Consider the following 17127-nt stretch of genomic DNA (forward strand, 5'->3'; position numbering starts at 1 on the left):
AAATGACTACCATGATAAATAATTATCATCTCTAACAAGCCAGGTCAGAAATAAAACGTGTTTTTTAATCATAATTTCATTGGTGGTGTACAGTTCAGTTATAGCCAATGACGCTAGGGTTTTAGACTGCAAAACAGTCGGTTTTTTTCCCAAAACTGGTTTAGAGTTGCGTAGGAGCAGCGTAAGAGCAAGCGCGTGAGCCTCACATGCCTGAATACGTAAGGCAGGTGAGGCGAGAGAAAAAAAAAACCGACTGTCCGTTTTCCATATAATCAGTTCGTTCTGACCAGGGAGTTCAAAAATGTCGTTGAACTGTCAAAAATCTATTCACAACTCCGTCCTCTTTGTAAATTTGACACATCCGGTGATTGATTTCGCGAGAAAATAGCGAAAGCAGTCTTGAGCGTTGTTTCCGTGTACAATGTAGTGTTTTCTGGAAGATCAAACATGAGTGGATGGAAGTGGCAGTACGCCGACAAAGCACAGTTCGGCAATTTTAAGAGTGGATGGATAAGCTCTGAAAATATGTTTGTTGCCCCTACTAGTACTAGAGAAAGGTGAAACGTTACCAAAAATGGCCGACCTTCTGATAAACGAACTTTTCGTTGTCCAGTCGACGAAGGAGAATCTTTCTCCACAAAGGTGGAAAGTGCGCTGCGATTCTTTCGCAACTGAACACGCCAACGGACAATGAATTCATCACGGTAGGGAACATCACAAATGACTTGTTGCAAACATAACACTTGACAGTTTGCTAAGAGCTTGCATCAAAATTTAGCCAATGGGAATTGCCCGTGGCTGGGAGAAGCGGGCAATTCGAACGAATATATCTTATTCAAAACGGACAGTCCGTATTTTTAGCGTCTCTCCCCAGTCTCGCTCTCCGTTTTCAGCTTTCGTTTAACTGTTCGTGCGTACAGTGTACTTGAATACGCCAAAATACGGACTGTTTTGCAGTCTACGCGGACTTTAACAGGCCGTTTTCACACCGTTTGCTTTAGAGTCTCAGGTCGCTTTTCCCTTTTGACTTGAAGCATATTAAAATCTGACCAATAATGTGTTAAAATTGAAGAAGATCAGCTGTTTCACATATACCGATTCCGTGTCTGTTAACTTATCATGACTTATCAACCTACAGATAAGAAATTCAGTATACCTTCTCTTCTCGGATTAAGCCTCCACCGTGTCTACATTTCTGTTCGTGTTAAAACGGTTTCTAAACAGGTGGAAAGGAAATGCAACTCAAACAATAAATATATTCGCTAAATATGAGTCTATACTTATCAAATGAAATGAAATGTTGTGTGAAATTTCAAACTGCTATAAATAGCAGTAGAAAAATGAAACACGGAATCTTTAGAGCTAGTAGGGCGGCAGGCATGTATTTTAATTAAAAAGAAAAAACCGGAACTTTAAGTCTGTACTTAAAATACAACTTTCTGACAGCGGGTTTCACTCACGTGAGGAAGCAGACATAAAAACGGAAACGTTTTAATACAGAAAGTCTAGACTGATCTGGAAAATGAAAGAAGATAAATATACAAAAAGCCTTGCCAAGAATCTATTAGGTCTATGCAATAGTTCATATGCGAGATATTCGGAAAAACGTTTTACCCAAATTTATAAAGCTTTGTATGGAGACGCCATGTTTGTGTCCCTTTCAGGGGCACAAATATGGCCGCCGGAAACCAACAGAAAAATCTGTTTTTGAGTTTTCCTACTTATGCGTGAATTCTTCGCTTGAGGAACTCATAAAGATTAAAGTAATATTTATTCTAAGACAAGGAATGTTTAGATAGCAAAATCTCCAAAAATCCGTAATGTTTTTAACCCACATATGAGCTTTCCCGGCCGCCAGCTAAATGACGCGTCACGCAAAAGCCTGGAAATTCAAGCATCCTGTATCGCAAAACAAAGAACCCTTTTGAACCAAAAATTTGTTTGTATGAAGGTTTTAAGGTGCTCTAATATCACATGAAAGTATAAACTCAGAAGAAGGGATAGTTTTTTAGTTTGAATTTTGGTGACGTCATGTGAAAACCGAGAATACGTTGCTTTTGATCGTTACGTCCAAAAACAGGTGACCAGGTGGGGCTGGCAGCGAGGCCTGGAACCCAGTTTACATGATCGCCCAAGTTAAGAAATCTTTTTTAAACCATAATTTTGTTCCAAGGCGTAGTGTAGTTTTTGGAATTTACATTATGTAATTTTTCCCTTTCTGCTGGCAACAAGACACACTTGAATGAGGACTCAAACTGAAGGCAGTGTAATAACTGCTGTCATGAAAAGAGAATTCCAAACACACAAAATAATTTCCCTTTCATTTCAAATCACAGGAACATAAGAACTTAAGCATATCAACATGTGCAAAATCAAGAGAGAATGATCTCTTGGCAAAATTTATTTAGTTTTTAGTACATAAAGAAATACATGAACTACGAGATTTGACCATGCCACTCAATCATCCAACGCAACTCTGCCAGGATACGTTCACAATCAAGAATGAAGAATTAAGACTCTCAATCAATCATTTCTTGTCGTCTTAAAGGTGTAGCAAAACCGTAAATAACGCTTTCAACCACAGCCACCGCCCTTTTTTTAACATCCCTGTGAATTAATTTTGGGCCTTTCACTTGAAAATATAAACTCTTTTACATACGTATTGGAGGGTTGGCCCTTTTTTTAGTCGTGTGGGTCTTCTAAACAGAAACACAGCTTGAGAGCCTGCATCTAGACAGATGAAGTGAGTCAAAAGGTCCGGCATCGAGGAACAATGTCTGTTTTCGATCAATGTTCACTGGTCTCGTTCTTAGCGTAGTAAGCCGCATGTAATGACAAACGCAAGACCAGAAGAAAGGAAAACGTAAGCTCCATATTACCGCGGACAAAAATTGGTGACAGCAAAGAAAGCAATGACCAAAGGGACCAAAAGCGAACTCATTTCACACTGTCGAATCGGCTGCAAAGACGAACTTCTTGTTGTTGTTCCCAGCCCGTTTCGCGCATGCTCACTACAAATCTCGAATAATTGACAGATTTCCTAACTGGAGCGATCATGGAAAGCCACATGTTAATAGGAGCTTCGCTTTTAGCCCTGGCTAAATCTATATATTTACGTTTTGGGTGGCCAAGATAGTGACCAAAAAACGGCTTGAATAGATTCAAAAAGGATTTTTCGGAAAATTGTTTGAATTGACTCAAGTCCGATGATGTTATTCGAAGTGGTCTATATTCAACGCCATTAAGGGTTCATTATCGTTTTTCTAATTTATTTGCAGATGGAACGCTCTTCCCAATTACTGTCCAACCCTGTGGTCATTACCAACAGCACAGCAGCGGCAGCGATCACGGTTTCAGTTTATGTGGTCACCCCAGTGGGTTTCGATACAAAACTGATCCTTTTTGTGCTGTTTTTAATTGTTGGAGTCATTGGATTGGTGGGCAACATCCTTATTCTTTATTTTCTTTCCAAGAAAAAGTCAGTTCCTTTTCTTCAGTTTTCTCCTTTCCTCAGGAACTTCGACCTCTACATGAAGAGTTTAGCCCTTTCAGACACACTTTCTTGTTCTATTTCAGTTCCTTTGGCTTCTGTGGAAATAATGTATGGTGTATTCCAAAGTGGCTGGCCTTGTAGAACAGTTCGATATATCAGTGTTACGTTTACCTTTATAACAATAAATAATTTAATTGCTATAAGCGTAGAGAGGTTTCTCTCAACCCGTGATGTTCCTAAAACGTTTAGTGTTACTTCTGTCCGTAAAATAGTGTATGCTGCGTGGATTGCAGGGTTAATAGTTGCATTGGCTCCTGCCGCAACAATGAATGGTATAAGATACAATATTAACGCTACACATTACACGGTGGTCTGTAAACCTGATACCAGTTATATACCTTACAGAGTAACTTTTGCAAACGTTGTACTGATACAGTACTTCTTACCCAGCATTGCTTTGATTGGTATTAACATCATCTTGGCCAGGAGGGTATGGAAAAGAAGGAAAGGAAGGGTCGATATACTGAAAGACAACGCCATCAGGGGGAGAGTGAGATTACACCAAATCAAAACAACTAATTTACTTATAATTGTCACCTTGGCTTTTGTTATTCCCTATTCTTTACTACTTTACTACTTAGCCTATGTAGCGATAGTCAAGCCTTCACTTGATTTGCAGGTCGATTTTGTTATGAGATATTCTGGTGCAGTGCTTGTCTTTTCTAACAGCGCTGTAAACTTCTTCATATATCTGGTTCAGATGAAGGATCTCCGTGTATTTTTAAATCAAGTTGTATGCTGCAAGGGTTACGATGCTTAGGTCAACTCCATTTATTAAGTTTTCAACCTCGGATAATGCATTTCTAGCATTCTGATTGGTTCACTCAATCTCGGTTATCAGCTCATATACTTTAGTTTGACCTTATATGGAAAACAGCAAAATTTCTCTCGGACAAAGCGGCGGAAAAAAGTAGATTTCTCGAGCTTTCTACCAACGAAACAACAGAAAAACCAGAAAATGCCACACCGGCAGCGACAAAAAGCCACAAACTTTGGTTTGAAATTATTTAATGGTACTCCGAAGTTTCATACAAATGAAAAGAAATTATAAGCTTTATTCTTCCGTACGTCGAGCTGATTATGTAACAACAACAACAACAATAAAGTTTACCTTAAAAATTTTCAGAATGGCTTGCACGTCCTTGCAAGAGTAAGTTTTCGAAACCATTAGCAGATTTTTTGGGTGTTTGTGTCAACCTCGTCCCCAGGGCGCTTTTCTCTGGCTTTGGAGGTGGGGTGAGGTTCTGTTTTTGTAAAGTCAGTATAGCTGTTGAAGACGTCACAACTGTGTTAACATACAGTAAAACCCCGCGACTAAGAACTCGGGCCCAGTTGTTCGAAGACCGATTAGCGCTTAACCCGGGGTTAAATTTAACCCGGGTTTCTTTTTCTGGTGTTCTAAAGCAGTTTCTCGGATAATGTTCTCTGTTATTTTTAGAGCTTCCAATCATCAACTTGTAGACAAAAAGAATTAAAACTGAAATGCTTTTGAAGCTTTCAAATCTGAATTCAAATCTCGCACTAACCCTGGGTTATCTTAACCCAACTCGCAACTCGGCCCTGGATTTTAAGAACCTGTTAGGCTAAAATTTGCCTCTTAAGCTCCCTCTATAAGAACCTGTTCAGCCTAAAAATTGAAACAGGTTCTTATTTTCTAAAATGTATGAACAAATTCTATACATTTGAGCAAATAAGATAAGTCAATATTCAGAATCCTCTTTGGAAGTAGGACTTCAAAATTCCTCAGGTCACTGCTTTAGTCCTTCTTTTTATGGTCATTTTTCATAACTTCTAATTTGGTAAGCAGATTTTATATGAGGAATAAGCTGAATCACTAAAAAACTCTTAGCTATATTGTATTTTTTTTCTTTGGAAAATAAGAACCTTTTTACATAGGGTACGCAGACCGTAGTATTAATTGAAAATAAATGTATTTACACTGCACGTACTCAATAAACAAATAAAAACGAAATTATTATCAATGTTGAGTCCGGGACTCTAACTTTAACTTAAGTGTGAACGCTATTTTAAACTAAAAAGCTGAGTGCACCTCAAGTGCTTTTCAAGTACACTTGAACTCAAGTGCACTTCAAGTGCACTTCAAGTGCACTTTAGTGTCTATTGTGAACCCATCTATTATCTTGACCGGGGCTCAACCTGCCGCACATATTTCCAGATGTAGTTTATTCATTAGCTTAGCCGCTATGCCCGAAATTCAATTCTCGGGTCACTTTTAAAAATGAAATCAGAAAAAAATAACTGTACAATATTTCTTAATTGTAAATAATTCAACAGTAATAACTTAATATGATTATATAAGAATGTATAACAGTTATTCCACCGATTCTTGTTAAATATCACATCCGTGCGCTCTCAACTCATACTGATTCGGCATTAAATAATTTGTGCTCCGTATCACCAAGTAATAACCTTGTTTTCAGGAGAAACACTTGATTATGGTCCATGTCGTTAAGAAGAAAAGATGTTTCAACGGTATTGAAACAAGAAAAATGTAAAGTTACTCAAAATGTCCACTTCAATTTTCAAGTTCTTCTTGAAACTTGTCAACAGCGAAAAGATAAGAGCGAGGGCATTCGTTGCAAATTGTTGCAACTATATATACATATATCTTTTAATATCTTTAATGTATATCTTTAAAGTAATGGCTCAGAAAAGAAACGATTAAGGCAGGCATATACTAAAACTCACCATCGTGTAAATAGCTGTAGAGTGGGAAAAAAATAAATTCATTTGTTTAACTGTCAGACTCTGTTGAGATTATTTTTTTGCACTCTCCACAAGTGTGAAAACAAGCTGCGGCAACCTAGGAAAGTGAGGGTGGCTAATGGATTAACATCTGAGATGTCAATGTTACCGAGAAATTTCCAAATATTTTCGAAGTCCCCGTTCTGATTGGCCAGAAAAGGGGGGCTCAATGGGGTTAACCGTCAGCTGTCAAACGGCTTAAATTTTTACCGTCAACCGCCAGAAACGTAGACTAACGTTAACCATCAAAAAGTTTTAAGGTATCGTAAAGTTCCGAAAATAAGCCCCTACATGCATGTATAAGCCCCTCCAAATATAAGCCCCCCAAACTTGTAACGCAAAAAACCCTCTGTTAAATCGCGCCTCCAAATATAAGCCCCCCGGAGGCTTGTACTTGGAAATTGCCCTCAAATACAAAGTAAAGCAAAGCAAAAACGGCAAATTTCATTCCAACTATAGACTAGCCCAATCGATTTTGAAAATGCGACCCTATTATAGTCAATCCAGTCGTGAAAATGCGACCCCATCCAGCGGCACATCCCCATTAGTCTCTTATAAGGAAGTCCCCCACCCCCCACTGGTGGGGGCTAACCGCTGTCTATATTATGAATGGAAATACCTAATTATGTGCGCTCATGGTGTGTCAGTGAGAGCCTAACAGAAGAGGTTAAAAGACCTTGAAAGGTTTTGTTAATATTAATAATATTTAATGTTAGTTTTAGGTTATTCCTTAGTATTGCATTGGGCATCCTTAACCGTGCATAATTTCTTTCGTGGTTAGGGCGTGCCATTAAAACAGGGCGGCTTTTGCCTTAAAGCTGGAGCTCCCCAGAGAGTTAAAACGTCATTTGCTCTTAAACGCGTGCGGTTATCATTTTTTAAAATCTTTTTTAGACTGAGCAGTAACGTTCTCTCTGTAGAATGAGTCGGACCAATTACCAGTGCAGAAAAAGAAGTAATGATCGGAAACCAGTTCAGAGCATGTGCTCTTAAATATAATCATATTGATATTGTAAGGAATTATTGCGCGTACACAAAGTCCATTTTTAATTCAAAGTTGAAGTGCCTATACGATACCATAAACAACCAATCGGTAACGTTTGACAAAAGTCTGACTGTTAGCCTGCGAATCCTGACGCATTGTCCAAGCGAGGACCGGAAATTAAATGCATCTACGTTTGCAGGCTATCCCATTGCTGGTTCTGTTTCAGACGAATGACCTTTGGTTACAGTTGAGACATAAGACACCATTCTGTATACTTTTAAGTAGTCATTTCATGGACAAAACATGTGTCCGAGACGTTTATTCTGTGGCCCTTCTACATTGTATTAACAGGGTCCCACTGTAGTTAACTCGGCTCAGTTAAAGTGGTAGCCATGTCACGTGGATATTGCTGTTCTTGGTTAATTTTGTGCAAAAGTCATGACTTAGTATCTTTAGCTATACACAGAATGCTCCTGTAGAGTTATGAAAAATATATCAAACAAATCTTATCAAAGAACACTAACCATGATAATTTTTTTCGTGATTTTTTCCTGCAGGCATAGCATTAAAACTTGAAAAAGTTGGCCCAATTTTTTCAAGTTTCAATCTATGTCCGTCTTTGTCATCCGTCGCAACAGACGACAGGAAACAGTTCCAATGCCTAAGTATAATCTTAAATAACAAAACTGGACCATTATTTTTTGAAATCAATTGATGCGAAGACACGTCTTAACTTTTTAAAAAGATAACAAATAACGTGACTAAGCCCCTTTAAAGCGTGACGTCACGCAAGTTCACACTGACTTATTTCTTGTGTAACTTTCAGGTCAGCGGTGAAGGTGTTGAAGGAGGCTGAAGAGCCCGTCAGTGCTTTGTCTGCCCTTTTTGGCGGAGGAGGATCTCAGAGTTCGAAGCTTGGAAGCATGACATTCGCTTCTGACCCATCAGGGTTGGCGAGTATGTTTTCAGGTACAGTGCGGGTTGACTAGAAATACTAGTGTAGGTTTAGTTTCACTCAAATAGGCACTGTTGAGTAATTTGAAAATCCCTCAGTTACATTGTACAACAGTGCATGGAAATATATATCTACACCTTTCATGTACTAAATCTAATTACGGTCGCCTATTGTCAAGGCTTAAGACCTAAGACCTATGTGCACCCTCGAGGTTACTGTTTGAAGTTGTTGACAAAATCCCGAGGAAAAGACTTTTTAAATTTCCTCCCAAGAATTCACTTGAAGTCTCAGTACTTCTTGGTGTGACCGGGGTAGTTATATAAGAGAAAACAAACTGTTTTTTGCAAACCTTCCTTCTTTGGGGGTACTGAAATGGGCAAACCCAGGTTCACAGTCCCCTATTTTTCCTTAAGATCGTCGGAATCAAGCGCCTACCCACCCTTACGGGCGGCCATCTTAGTTTATAAAATACCGAGTCTAGCGTGTGGATGAGTATTTAATCGAGGTTTAGCCGATAGAGCGGTTTTCATTTGAGTGTCGAAAAGTAATTGGTTTTGCACTTTCTACACGATGCGATTGGCTTGAAAGATTCGCGCCACCTTTTCATCCAATCAGAAGTAAAACCAAAGCCAATTGTGACGCGCTCGCATGCATTTTCCCGCGCTTTGCGTCAGCCACATGTAATTACTTCGAGTTTTGATTGGTTCAATGTATTGTCTGTGTCCTATGTGATTGGCCAGAGTAATTACTTTGGTTTTGGTTTTACGACACTCAAACGAAAACCACTCTATTTAGTAAAGCCGCGTTCCTAATTATCTTCAGTTTAGCCAAGACTGAGCTTGCGACAGGTGTGAAAATAGGGAGCAAAAGCAACAATGACGGCGACGGCTACGAAAACGTCACTTAAAAAAGTGAATTCGCGCTGCTTCAAACTTAATCGCGCTTATTCCATCTCGTTGTTGGCAACTTTCTCTGGAGTTGAATTCTAAAAGACTGTAGCGAAGTTCAGGAAAAGAAAAAAGAAAGTCGTCTTGTGTTCACGTCCACCAAAAAATGTGAAATTAGGCATTTTCACGTCGTAGTCGTGCAGTGACGGCTAAGAGAAATGTACAAAAAAGCGTGATGGACGGTCAAAGTTGTTGTTTTGCTTCATAAACCTATTGCCTTTTTGCCGTTCTCGTTCTCGTTCTCGTTGCCGTCGCCATTGTCGTTGCTCAAGCTCCCTAATGGAAGTGGAAGGGGGAGGGGGAGGGGAAGGTGAAAGGCAGAAAAAAGCCCCCTCCCTTCCTACCTATTTCGACGCTTGCCACGCAGGCTACCAGGACTTGTATCTAAAACGTTGCCTTCAGTGAGCAGTGTCAAGAAGGCATTTAACTCTACGTCAACTAGACAAAAAGAGGTCAACTGATCATGATTGTCTGCTGCGAAAAGTTACGACGAAAAGCTTAAACGTTCGTCATTGCTAAATGCTCCTTTATTAATGATGGAGCCACCTTAAGCGTAGTGCCATTTATAATGTATACAAGGAAAAAGGACGGTCAGTTCATGTTGTTTCCAAGCTGTTTTTCAGAAAAGTAAATGTTTTTTTTGCTTGTAGCTTTGGGTGGAGACAATGCTATCCGAAGTGCACCCTCCCTCCCAGACCCTCCCGTTACTGCTGCTCAATCTGGACATGAAAGAACTAGAGTCGATCTTCTAACTCCAGAGCAGCTAGTCAAGTTGGTCAGCGGTGTTCTCAATGAAAGCCTTGTAAAGGAGATCGGTGGAATGTTCCAATTTAACATTACTGGAGAAAATGGGGGAACTTGGTTTCTTGATCTAAGAAGCGGACATGGGAGAATTTATGCGGAAAAACAAGGAGATAATCCTGATGTAGTACTAACTATGAGCGTTGAAAATATGCAACAGATATTCTACGGACAAACTACGGCGTTTGATGCCTACATGCAAGGTGCATTGACTGTCGATGGCGACTTGAGAATGGCCATGAGTTTAGAGGCTATTGTGAAAAAGCTCAGAGAAAAACCAGTTGTTCCGGATCGACAGGTTTCTCAAAGACCGGGTGTTTATATTGTATAGAAGTACGTTGCTAATATTCAAGTTTACAAAGAAAGTAGACACTTCTTGTTATATCGTGTATAAATTTACGTAAGATGCCTTAAAGACTGAGGGATTCCTTGATCAGTATATCTTTATTATTCTGATTACCGAAAGCTCTCGAAGATTACCAAAGTCATCCGATCCCAAGTTCGATAAGTGAAGAAGACACGAAGATGTTTCGACTGTTACTTACCAAACTACCAACAGTGACCTCGTCCACGGTAACGACCTTAAGTGTTTATAACTGACTTTAGGCGAATTTTCACTCACCACTGTTGGTTGGACCAAAAAAAGCAAATTTGTCAAAAAAAAAAAAAAAAAGCAAATACGGAAAGCGGAAAACAAAAATTTCTTGCCAAAGTATTTAGCAACATTTCCCTTTTCTCTCGTCGTTTTGACATCAAATCGGCTACAAGTAACCAACAATCCACAGTAAAAAACCGCTTCACAAATGTTTCTCTCCCCCAAACAAAGTTGAAGTCTATAAGGTAAACCAACACAACAAATCTTTTGTTGAATTGAATTGTAATTTTTATGTTTGAAAGACAAGGTTTGTAGCAGTTCTATAATTTCAGTCGTTCTTGAGGTAGTTCTTTTAAGGTGCGTCCGGTGAGAAGAGAATTGACTTGTACATTGCTGGCCTCAGTGGTTCAAAAGAAAATAATGCTATCCCCTGGGTCAGGCCAGAACGGAGCGAAATTGTAGACGCGTTCTGGCTAGGACGATAAACGTCTTGGTGCCACGATCACGTCAATGACACAAAGTAAATGTAAGTTTGTTTTCGTCTTTTGTAACCTGCTCCGTTTAGACAGTTTTTCTGAGAAAGTAAAGCTGTCACTTATAACATGCTAATTTTAAAACCCTACTTCTTTGTTGTTTGTATAATACTGCCGTAGAAAGATTAAACGGAGTTTAAGCAACGACGTTTTTGAGCTACGCGGGTCAACCGAAGGTGGACGTTTTGCACTCTTGAGCCGTGATTCTTGGCAAATCTTTGGGCAAATCGTCTCTATAAGAGTAAAGACACTTCGTAATACAAATTTGGTGGCGTCAAGGCATACTAAAAGAGAAAAAGGCCCACTTCCGTTTGACGTGCGTCGCTCAAAAACGTCGCTGCTTAAACTCCCTTCTGAAAGAAGGTTAGGTTTTTCGAACAAACGCCACCATCAAAATTTCCCAGGTGTATCCCTACGCCCTGGGAAAGGTACTCTGTTATATATAAGCTATATAGGTCTGTTTCGACGCTACTTTAGTAACCTGAGATCAAGCTCTATTTTCGTTTCTCTTCGTAGCTAATAAATTGACAATGTAGCTACTAAATTAAGTTAACTACTAAATTAACGGTTGGTTTAATCGCTAAATTGAGGCACTTCGTTCCTCAACATACCTTGCTAAATATTTACCGTGCGTTAATCTTGCCTTAATATTTATCTTGCGGTTTGATAGTTTGGGGGCAGGCGTCAAAAACACATTTAACAAAAATCTTATTGCTTCAGAAAAAAGTTATCCGTTTCATATTTTTTGCCAACAGGAAAGTTCATGCCATTCCTCTTTTTATTGATGCAAATATCCTGCCAATTAGCTTTCTCTATTCTAGGTCCGTATCTTACCTAATGCATGATATTCATACTAATTCTGCACCCTCAAAAATCGTTAACTTGTTCTCGCAGACATCATCTATTCATGAATATAACACAAGATCATCCTCTAAAAATAATATGTACATCAAAAAATTTAATCTTGAAAAACTAAGACAAGCCGTCCCAATTTTTGGCGCTAAAGTATGGAATGAGATACCAGGTAGAATGAGAGATATGTCAAAAAAAGTGTTCAAACGAAAATTAATCAGTGTGCTCTTCGAAATATTAAAAGACAAAGATGATTACCTTGATGCAACCATGATAACAGAAGAAATAAAATCGCGAAATCCTAAACCTTAGCCTCTTTCACAGGTTGCATTAAACAGATTTGTCGTTCTTGCTTTTGAATTCATTACACCTATTTCTTCTTTTCTTTTTACTTTTTATAATATAATATCTGATTTGTAATAGAATTAATTTGGCACGCCTCGACTAGCGTTTTCTTGCTAACTGCGTGCCAAACAATTGTACTTGTAATGTTACGATAATAAATGTCTTGTCTTGTCTTGTCTTGTCGTAGCGCAACCACGTAGGAGACAATGTATGGAAGCTGCTAAAATTAGGCCTGACTTCAGGGGCTTTATCTCGGGGAACTGGTATTTATTTTGAGCCTCGCTTTGAAGTTAGCCCCATAAACGCACTCCTTATTTGTGATTAGGGAGTCAGTAAGATCCAACGACGTGGACGGCAACGAGAAAGTTAAAAAAAAAAAGGTTTTATAAGCAAAACAACATCTTTACACGTGCACCACGCTTGTTTGCACATTTCTTTGCCCGTTTTTGCAGGAATACGACGTGAAAATGCCAAATTTCGCGTTTTATGGAGTGCGTAAACAAGCAACGACGAAATTTTAATTCTCTTTCTGAATTTGGATATGGTCCCTAGGAATTCAGTTCGCCTACATTTGACAAAGTAACTGGGTACGAATAATTGCGATGAAGACTAAAAGAACGCGCATTGAGATTTTAAGTGACGTTCTCGTTGCCGTCGCGTCTTTGGATCTTAAAGTCCCTATTACTACTAGTCGCACACTTATAAATATCTAGCTGTTCCATATTTTCCTTCTCCTCATGAGTAAGGTTTGAGGAAATCTCGTGCCTCAGTCAAATTGACAAACTTTCCTTTGGCAGCATTTGGGCATGCGCTTGTCGGAGAGTTGCGCTGAAAACACTCCGATTGACTCCATGAGGTCCCTGAACTCATCATCAGGCTCGTTTTCTATTGTTTCTAAGGGATTTTCCGTTGTCTTTAGTTTGGGCTCACCCTCATCGTTGATTGTACTCTTTGTGCGAAGTTTTCTTTGTCGTGCCTGTCAAAGTAAACAGTTTTTCACTGATTAACTAGCCTGAATTGGAGACATATCGGGTCGCATCAGAAGGGATGTCTAAAATTCAGGCATACTGGTTAACTTGTTAGAGTGATTTTAGCAAACCCGTGAAATAGGTAGTAGGATACTACCCTCTATTATATTATACAACTATCCCCCGAAGGGTAGGTTAATAGTGTATACCGAGACGCGAAGCGTGGAGGTATATATCTTGCGCTGTTCACCGACCCTGAGGGGGATAGTTGTTTTAGTATTTACCAAATCAGTCGGATAAAAATGAAAAAAGTAACTTTTTGTAAATTAAAAACGTCACTTAGTAAGAACTTTGTTTACAATTTACAAACATTTCGGGGAATACTGTCAAGTGCATTTTTACGATTTTGTTGCAAACTCAGCGAGAAAATAATTTTCTACCTATCATCAGTAAACACCGACAAGCCAAAGTTCGTCGCTTTCTTGGTATTTGTTTGTACGACTGCTTCATTTTTCGCTCAAATTTCGTCGTTCAAAAATGTCTGGAAATGAGACACCATCTTGGCTCCGGTCGCAAAACAGTGAATAGCTAAGGATATTCCGAGTTACAGGAGCCAATCAAAACGTGCGGAAAGTGCTTTTCACTGATTTGCTAAATACTAAATGCACTTATCCCATTGTCTTCTTTTGTTTACCTCTGACTATTTTGCGCTGTTTGTTAGTATCTGTTTCACAGTTAAAGTAAAATCAATCTATGCCTAAACACTCTAATAGGACATACAGGGACGGGGTGGTTAGATGGTTTCAACCCGGTTCATCGTTCTCACAAATCGCACCAAAAAGTTGTAAATATCTTGTGGAATTTTGAATTTGCTTTTTAAGCTTTCATACCTGTATTCAAATTTGCTCTGGCGCGCAAAGCGCGCCTGCGGAGCACCATGGGTAAGTAAATCTACCCATCCCAGAAAATTTGGTAATCACGTGACCGTACACCGCCCGCCCGTCTGTCCGCACCACAGGCCAACCAATGTTCAATCTCACACTTTCTCGCTAGTTTGGGAGCACAGGAAGACTGATATTGCGCACGTATTGCACATCAATGTTGTGATCAATTGACAGCTGTCAAAACAAGGTATCCGCTGACCAGTATCACGTCACCGTATCGCAGGCTCAGGTGTCGACCCATCGAGGTCGAGTATCTTTTTGAAGCTATCCGCTGACAAGTTACTAGTTTTCAAATGATTGCAGGCTCAAGTTTAATTTTTTTTATTCATATGAAATATATTGTTTTTTATGTGGCGCACAATTAAAATGCCAGTTGCTTTTGACTTTTCTCTCCAAGGTCACGCGTTAGTCAGCTCTACGTCCAATTTTTATACTCTGATTGGTGAGTTCATGCGGAAAATTTATGCAGCATCTTAAATCTTGTTAACTTTGACAGCTGAAGCTAACAGAGTTTTGTGTCAACTTGTGATGTTTTTAACTGTCTTTTTCCACTGAATGTACAAAGTGAAATTCAGCTGCTATCAAGAGTCTTCCGATATTCATGGCTAGTTTGTTTATTAGGTTTTTCGTTGAGAAATACGTTGCTTTTTTCACCTAGGCCTTGCTTGATGGGTAAGACGGTTGAAAAGTCTGAAGCGATTCTGGCCTTACTTGATGGTTTTCAGTGCATCTCGAATGGTAAGCCTGAGTAATTATTGTATTTGATGTTTGTTTTTTATATCTCATTTAATGAAGTCGAGCGTAGTTTATGCGGCTATTTGGTTTATGCACGTTTGTAAGACTTGAGACAATTATCTGACCGAGAGTGACCGAGTATCAGGTTTGATTATAAGCCTATAGAACTTTAAAAAGCCTTTAGACATTTTCTTACCGCAGATAGAAAGAAAACGTTCCAACGAATATTTAGTTATAATTCTGGCTGTAAAAGAAAGCTTTGAGCCATTTTCTTGCCTCTAGTTCATCTTTGAAAAAAGCAAACACCGGCTGGGGAAGCCGGCTTAAAACATAAACAAGGATTTTGAGAGACACTTTAATACTTGTCTCCGTGAATGAAAATTGTTGTCTGTATATGTTTCACCGAATTATTTTCCTTTTATTGATTGTTAGTAGTCTCTTTTGCAATTTAAATCGCTGTCCCCATTTGTTTTCAGTCGCTTATGAACATCGCTTGCAGGAGTTGTCAAAATGCCGCGCGTATTAAACGCTTTTGAAGATTAACATCGTTATAAAATCATTAAATAAATAATAAACATAATAACATATTATGTTGACTAAGCGTATAACTATGTTAATATTAATTTAAAAACTTTGGCGCTTGTCAAAAGTGAGAACCGGCTAGCCGTAGGGGTGATTTTGGAAATTTTGATGACGGTTTCGCTAAAACTGAGCCCACGCGTGCTTCGATCGTACTGAATATTGAATGGGTGCAATTTGTATTGCAAAATTGTGAAATACTACATTCTGTCCGAGGTCTATACGATAAAAACAGCGCCTCATGGTACTGTTTCACCTCAGATCTGATGTATAAAAAGTATAAAAGGTTGGTTTACACGTCCCCAGACTTGTTGGCAAGATTTTGTTAAGTAAACTTGTCGAACGCAAAAAATTCGGTCTGATTTGTTTTCTAGGCCTAAACTACTGTGATCAAGAGCCATGATGGCTCTTAAATGTGATCGAAGATAATTACTATTTTTTGGGCGTACATATAAGGCTATCAACTTAGCCTGCAGTGCAGGCGTATTTTGGGTGGGCGAAACAGTCGTTTGTGTTCGATTGTTGTAGTCGCCATCTTTGATTTTATGACAGTGGAAGATTGGGGAGAGTAGAAATAGTAACGCTAAGGGCAGGTGCGAAGGCGAAAGAAGGAAAGTGGGAGGGCGAGGGGAGAAAAAAAATACGCCTGCCGGATATCATTGTTCTTTTGGGAATCTCCGTACGCTAGCAAACGGAGCTCCTGATTGGTGCGGCATAGGGGAAGTAGATTGATGCCTGTCAATTAACGGTAAGTCTATATTGTTTATTCCATTTCCATTTGCATGCAACTGCGGGAAAGAATAATTCCGAATTCAAAAATGGCGGACGTAAATTCGAATTTTAACTCAGCTGTCGAAACAAGTCTTTTGGAATTGGAGCGGCTGGGAATGTCGCGTGTATTACGCAAAGAGAAAGTCAAAGCGATTTCTACACTGGTCTTCAGGACCAGATTTGCTCGCAGTACTAAAACCTACACCACTTTTACCTCATGCCAAAATGCTGCCCGTTCCAATACGTTTTTTTTTTCTTCTGGCGAGTAGATCATGCTCTAGAGGGTTCTATGCTTTGACTGAGCAAATGTGACTTTAGCCGCTTGTTTCCCACTGAGAGGTCATGACACGCTTATTGATTTTCTACGGTTTTTGAATTTCTGGTCTCCATGATTTGCCCTTTCCCTGCTAGCAGAGGTCTCTCGTCGTGAGAGACCTCTGCTAGCAGGGAAATTTGCCCTCTGATGCAATAGCGTTTTCTTTGACCTCTTTTGAGGCGTAAAGCTCTCTTTTGTGGCTAAATAAAGCTGTTTAAGGCTCTTTATTTTTGTCCAAAGTGCCTCAGGATCTGAATAACTAAGCGATTTTCTTTCTAGTCCGAGAACGTGATGTTTTCCTGCAATGTGTATTCTGTGCCAGCCATTAATATTGTTTCGTCGGTGTTTAGCTTAGCTGATTGTACCTTGGAAAAGGAACTCTCGACTCTAGGTCTAGTTTCAGCGGGCTCTAATGGCATTGCACCATAGGCCGGTTTTTGCGGACAAGAAGGTGATAATTTGTGCACTGTTTCATTCAGTTT

General features: G+C 39.3%; 1 protein-coding gene across 1 annotated transcript; it reads left to right on the plus strand.

Annotated features, from left to right (window-relative positions):
* The first annotated feature begins 447 nt into the window (after positions 1 to 447).
* On the plus strand, positions 448 to 10584 carry LOC140945214 (uncharacterized). Its single transcript, XM_073394265.1, has 4 exons — positions 448 to 557; positions 3279 to 3374; positions 8131 to 8273; positions 9857 to 10584. Exons 1-4 carry the CDS (start codon positions 448 to 450, stop codon positions 10336 to 10338), a joined length of 831 nt encoding a protein of 276 aa, XP_073250366.1. The 3' UTR covers positions 10339 to 10584.
* Positions 10585 to 17127: the final 6543 nt, after the last annotated feature.

This window comes from Porites lutea, chromosome 8 (assembly GCF_958299795.1).
Source record: "Porites lutea chromosome 8, jaPorLute2.1, whole genome shotgun sequence".
Taxonomy (NCBI): domain Eukaryota; kingdom Metazoa; phylum Cnidaria; class Anthozoa; order Scleractinia; family Poritidae; genus Porites; species Porites lutea.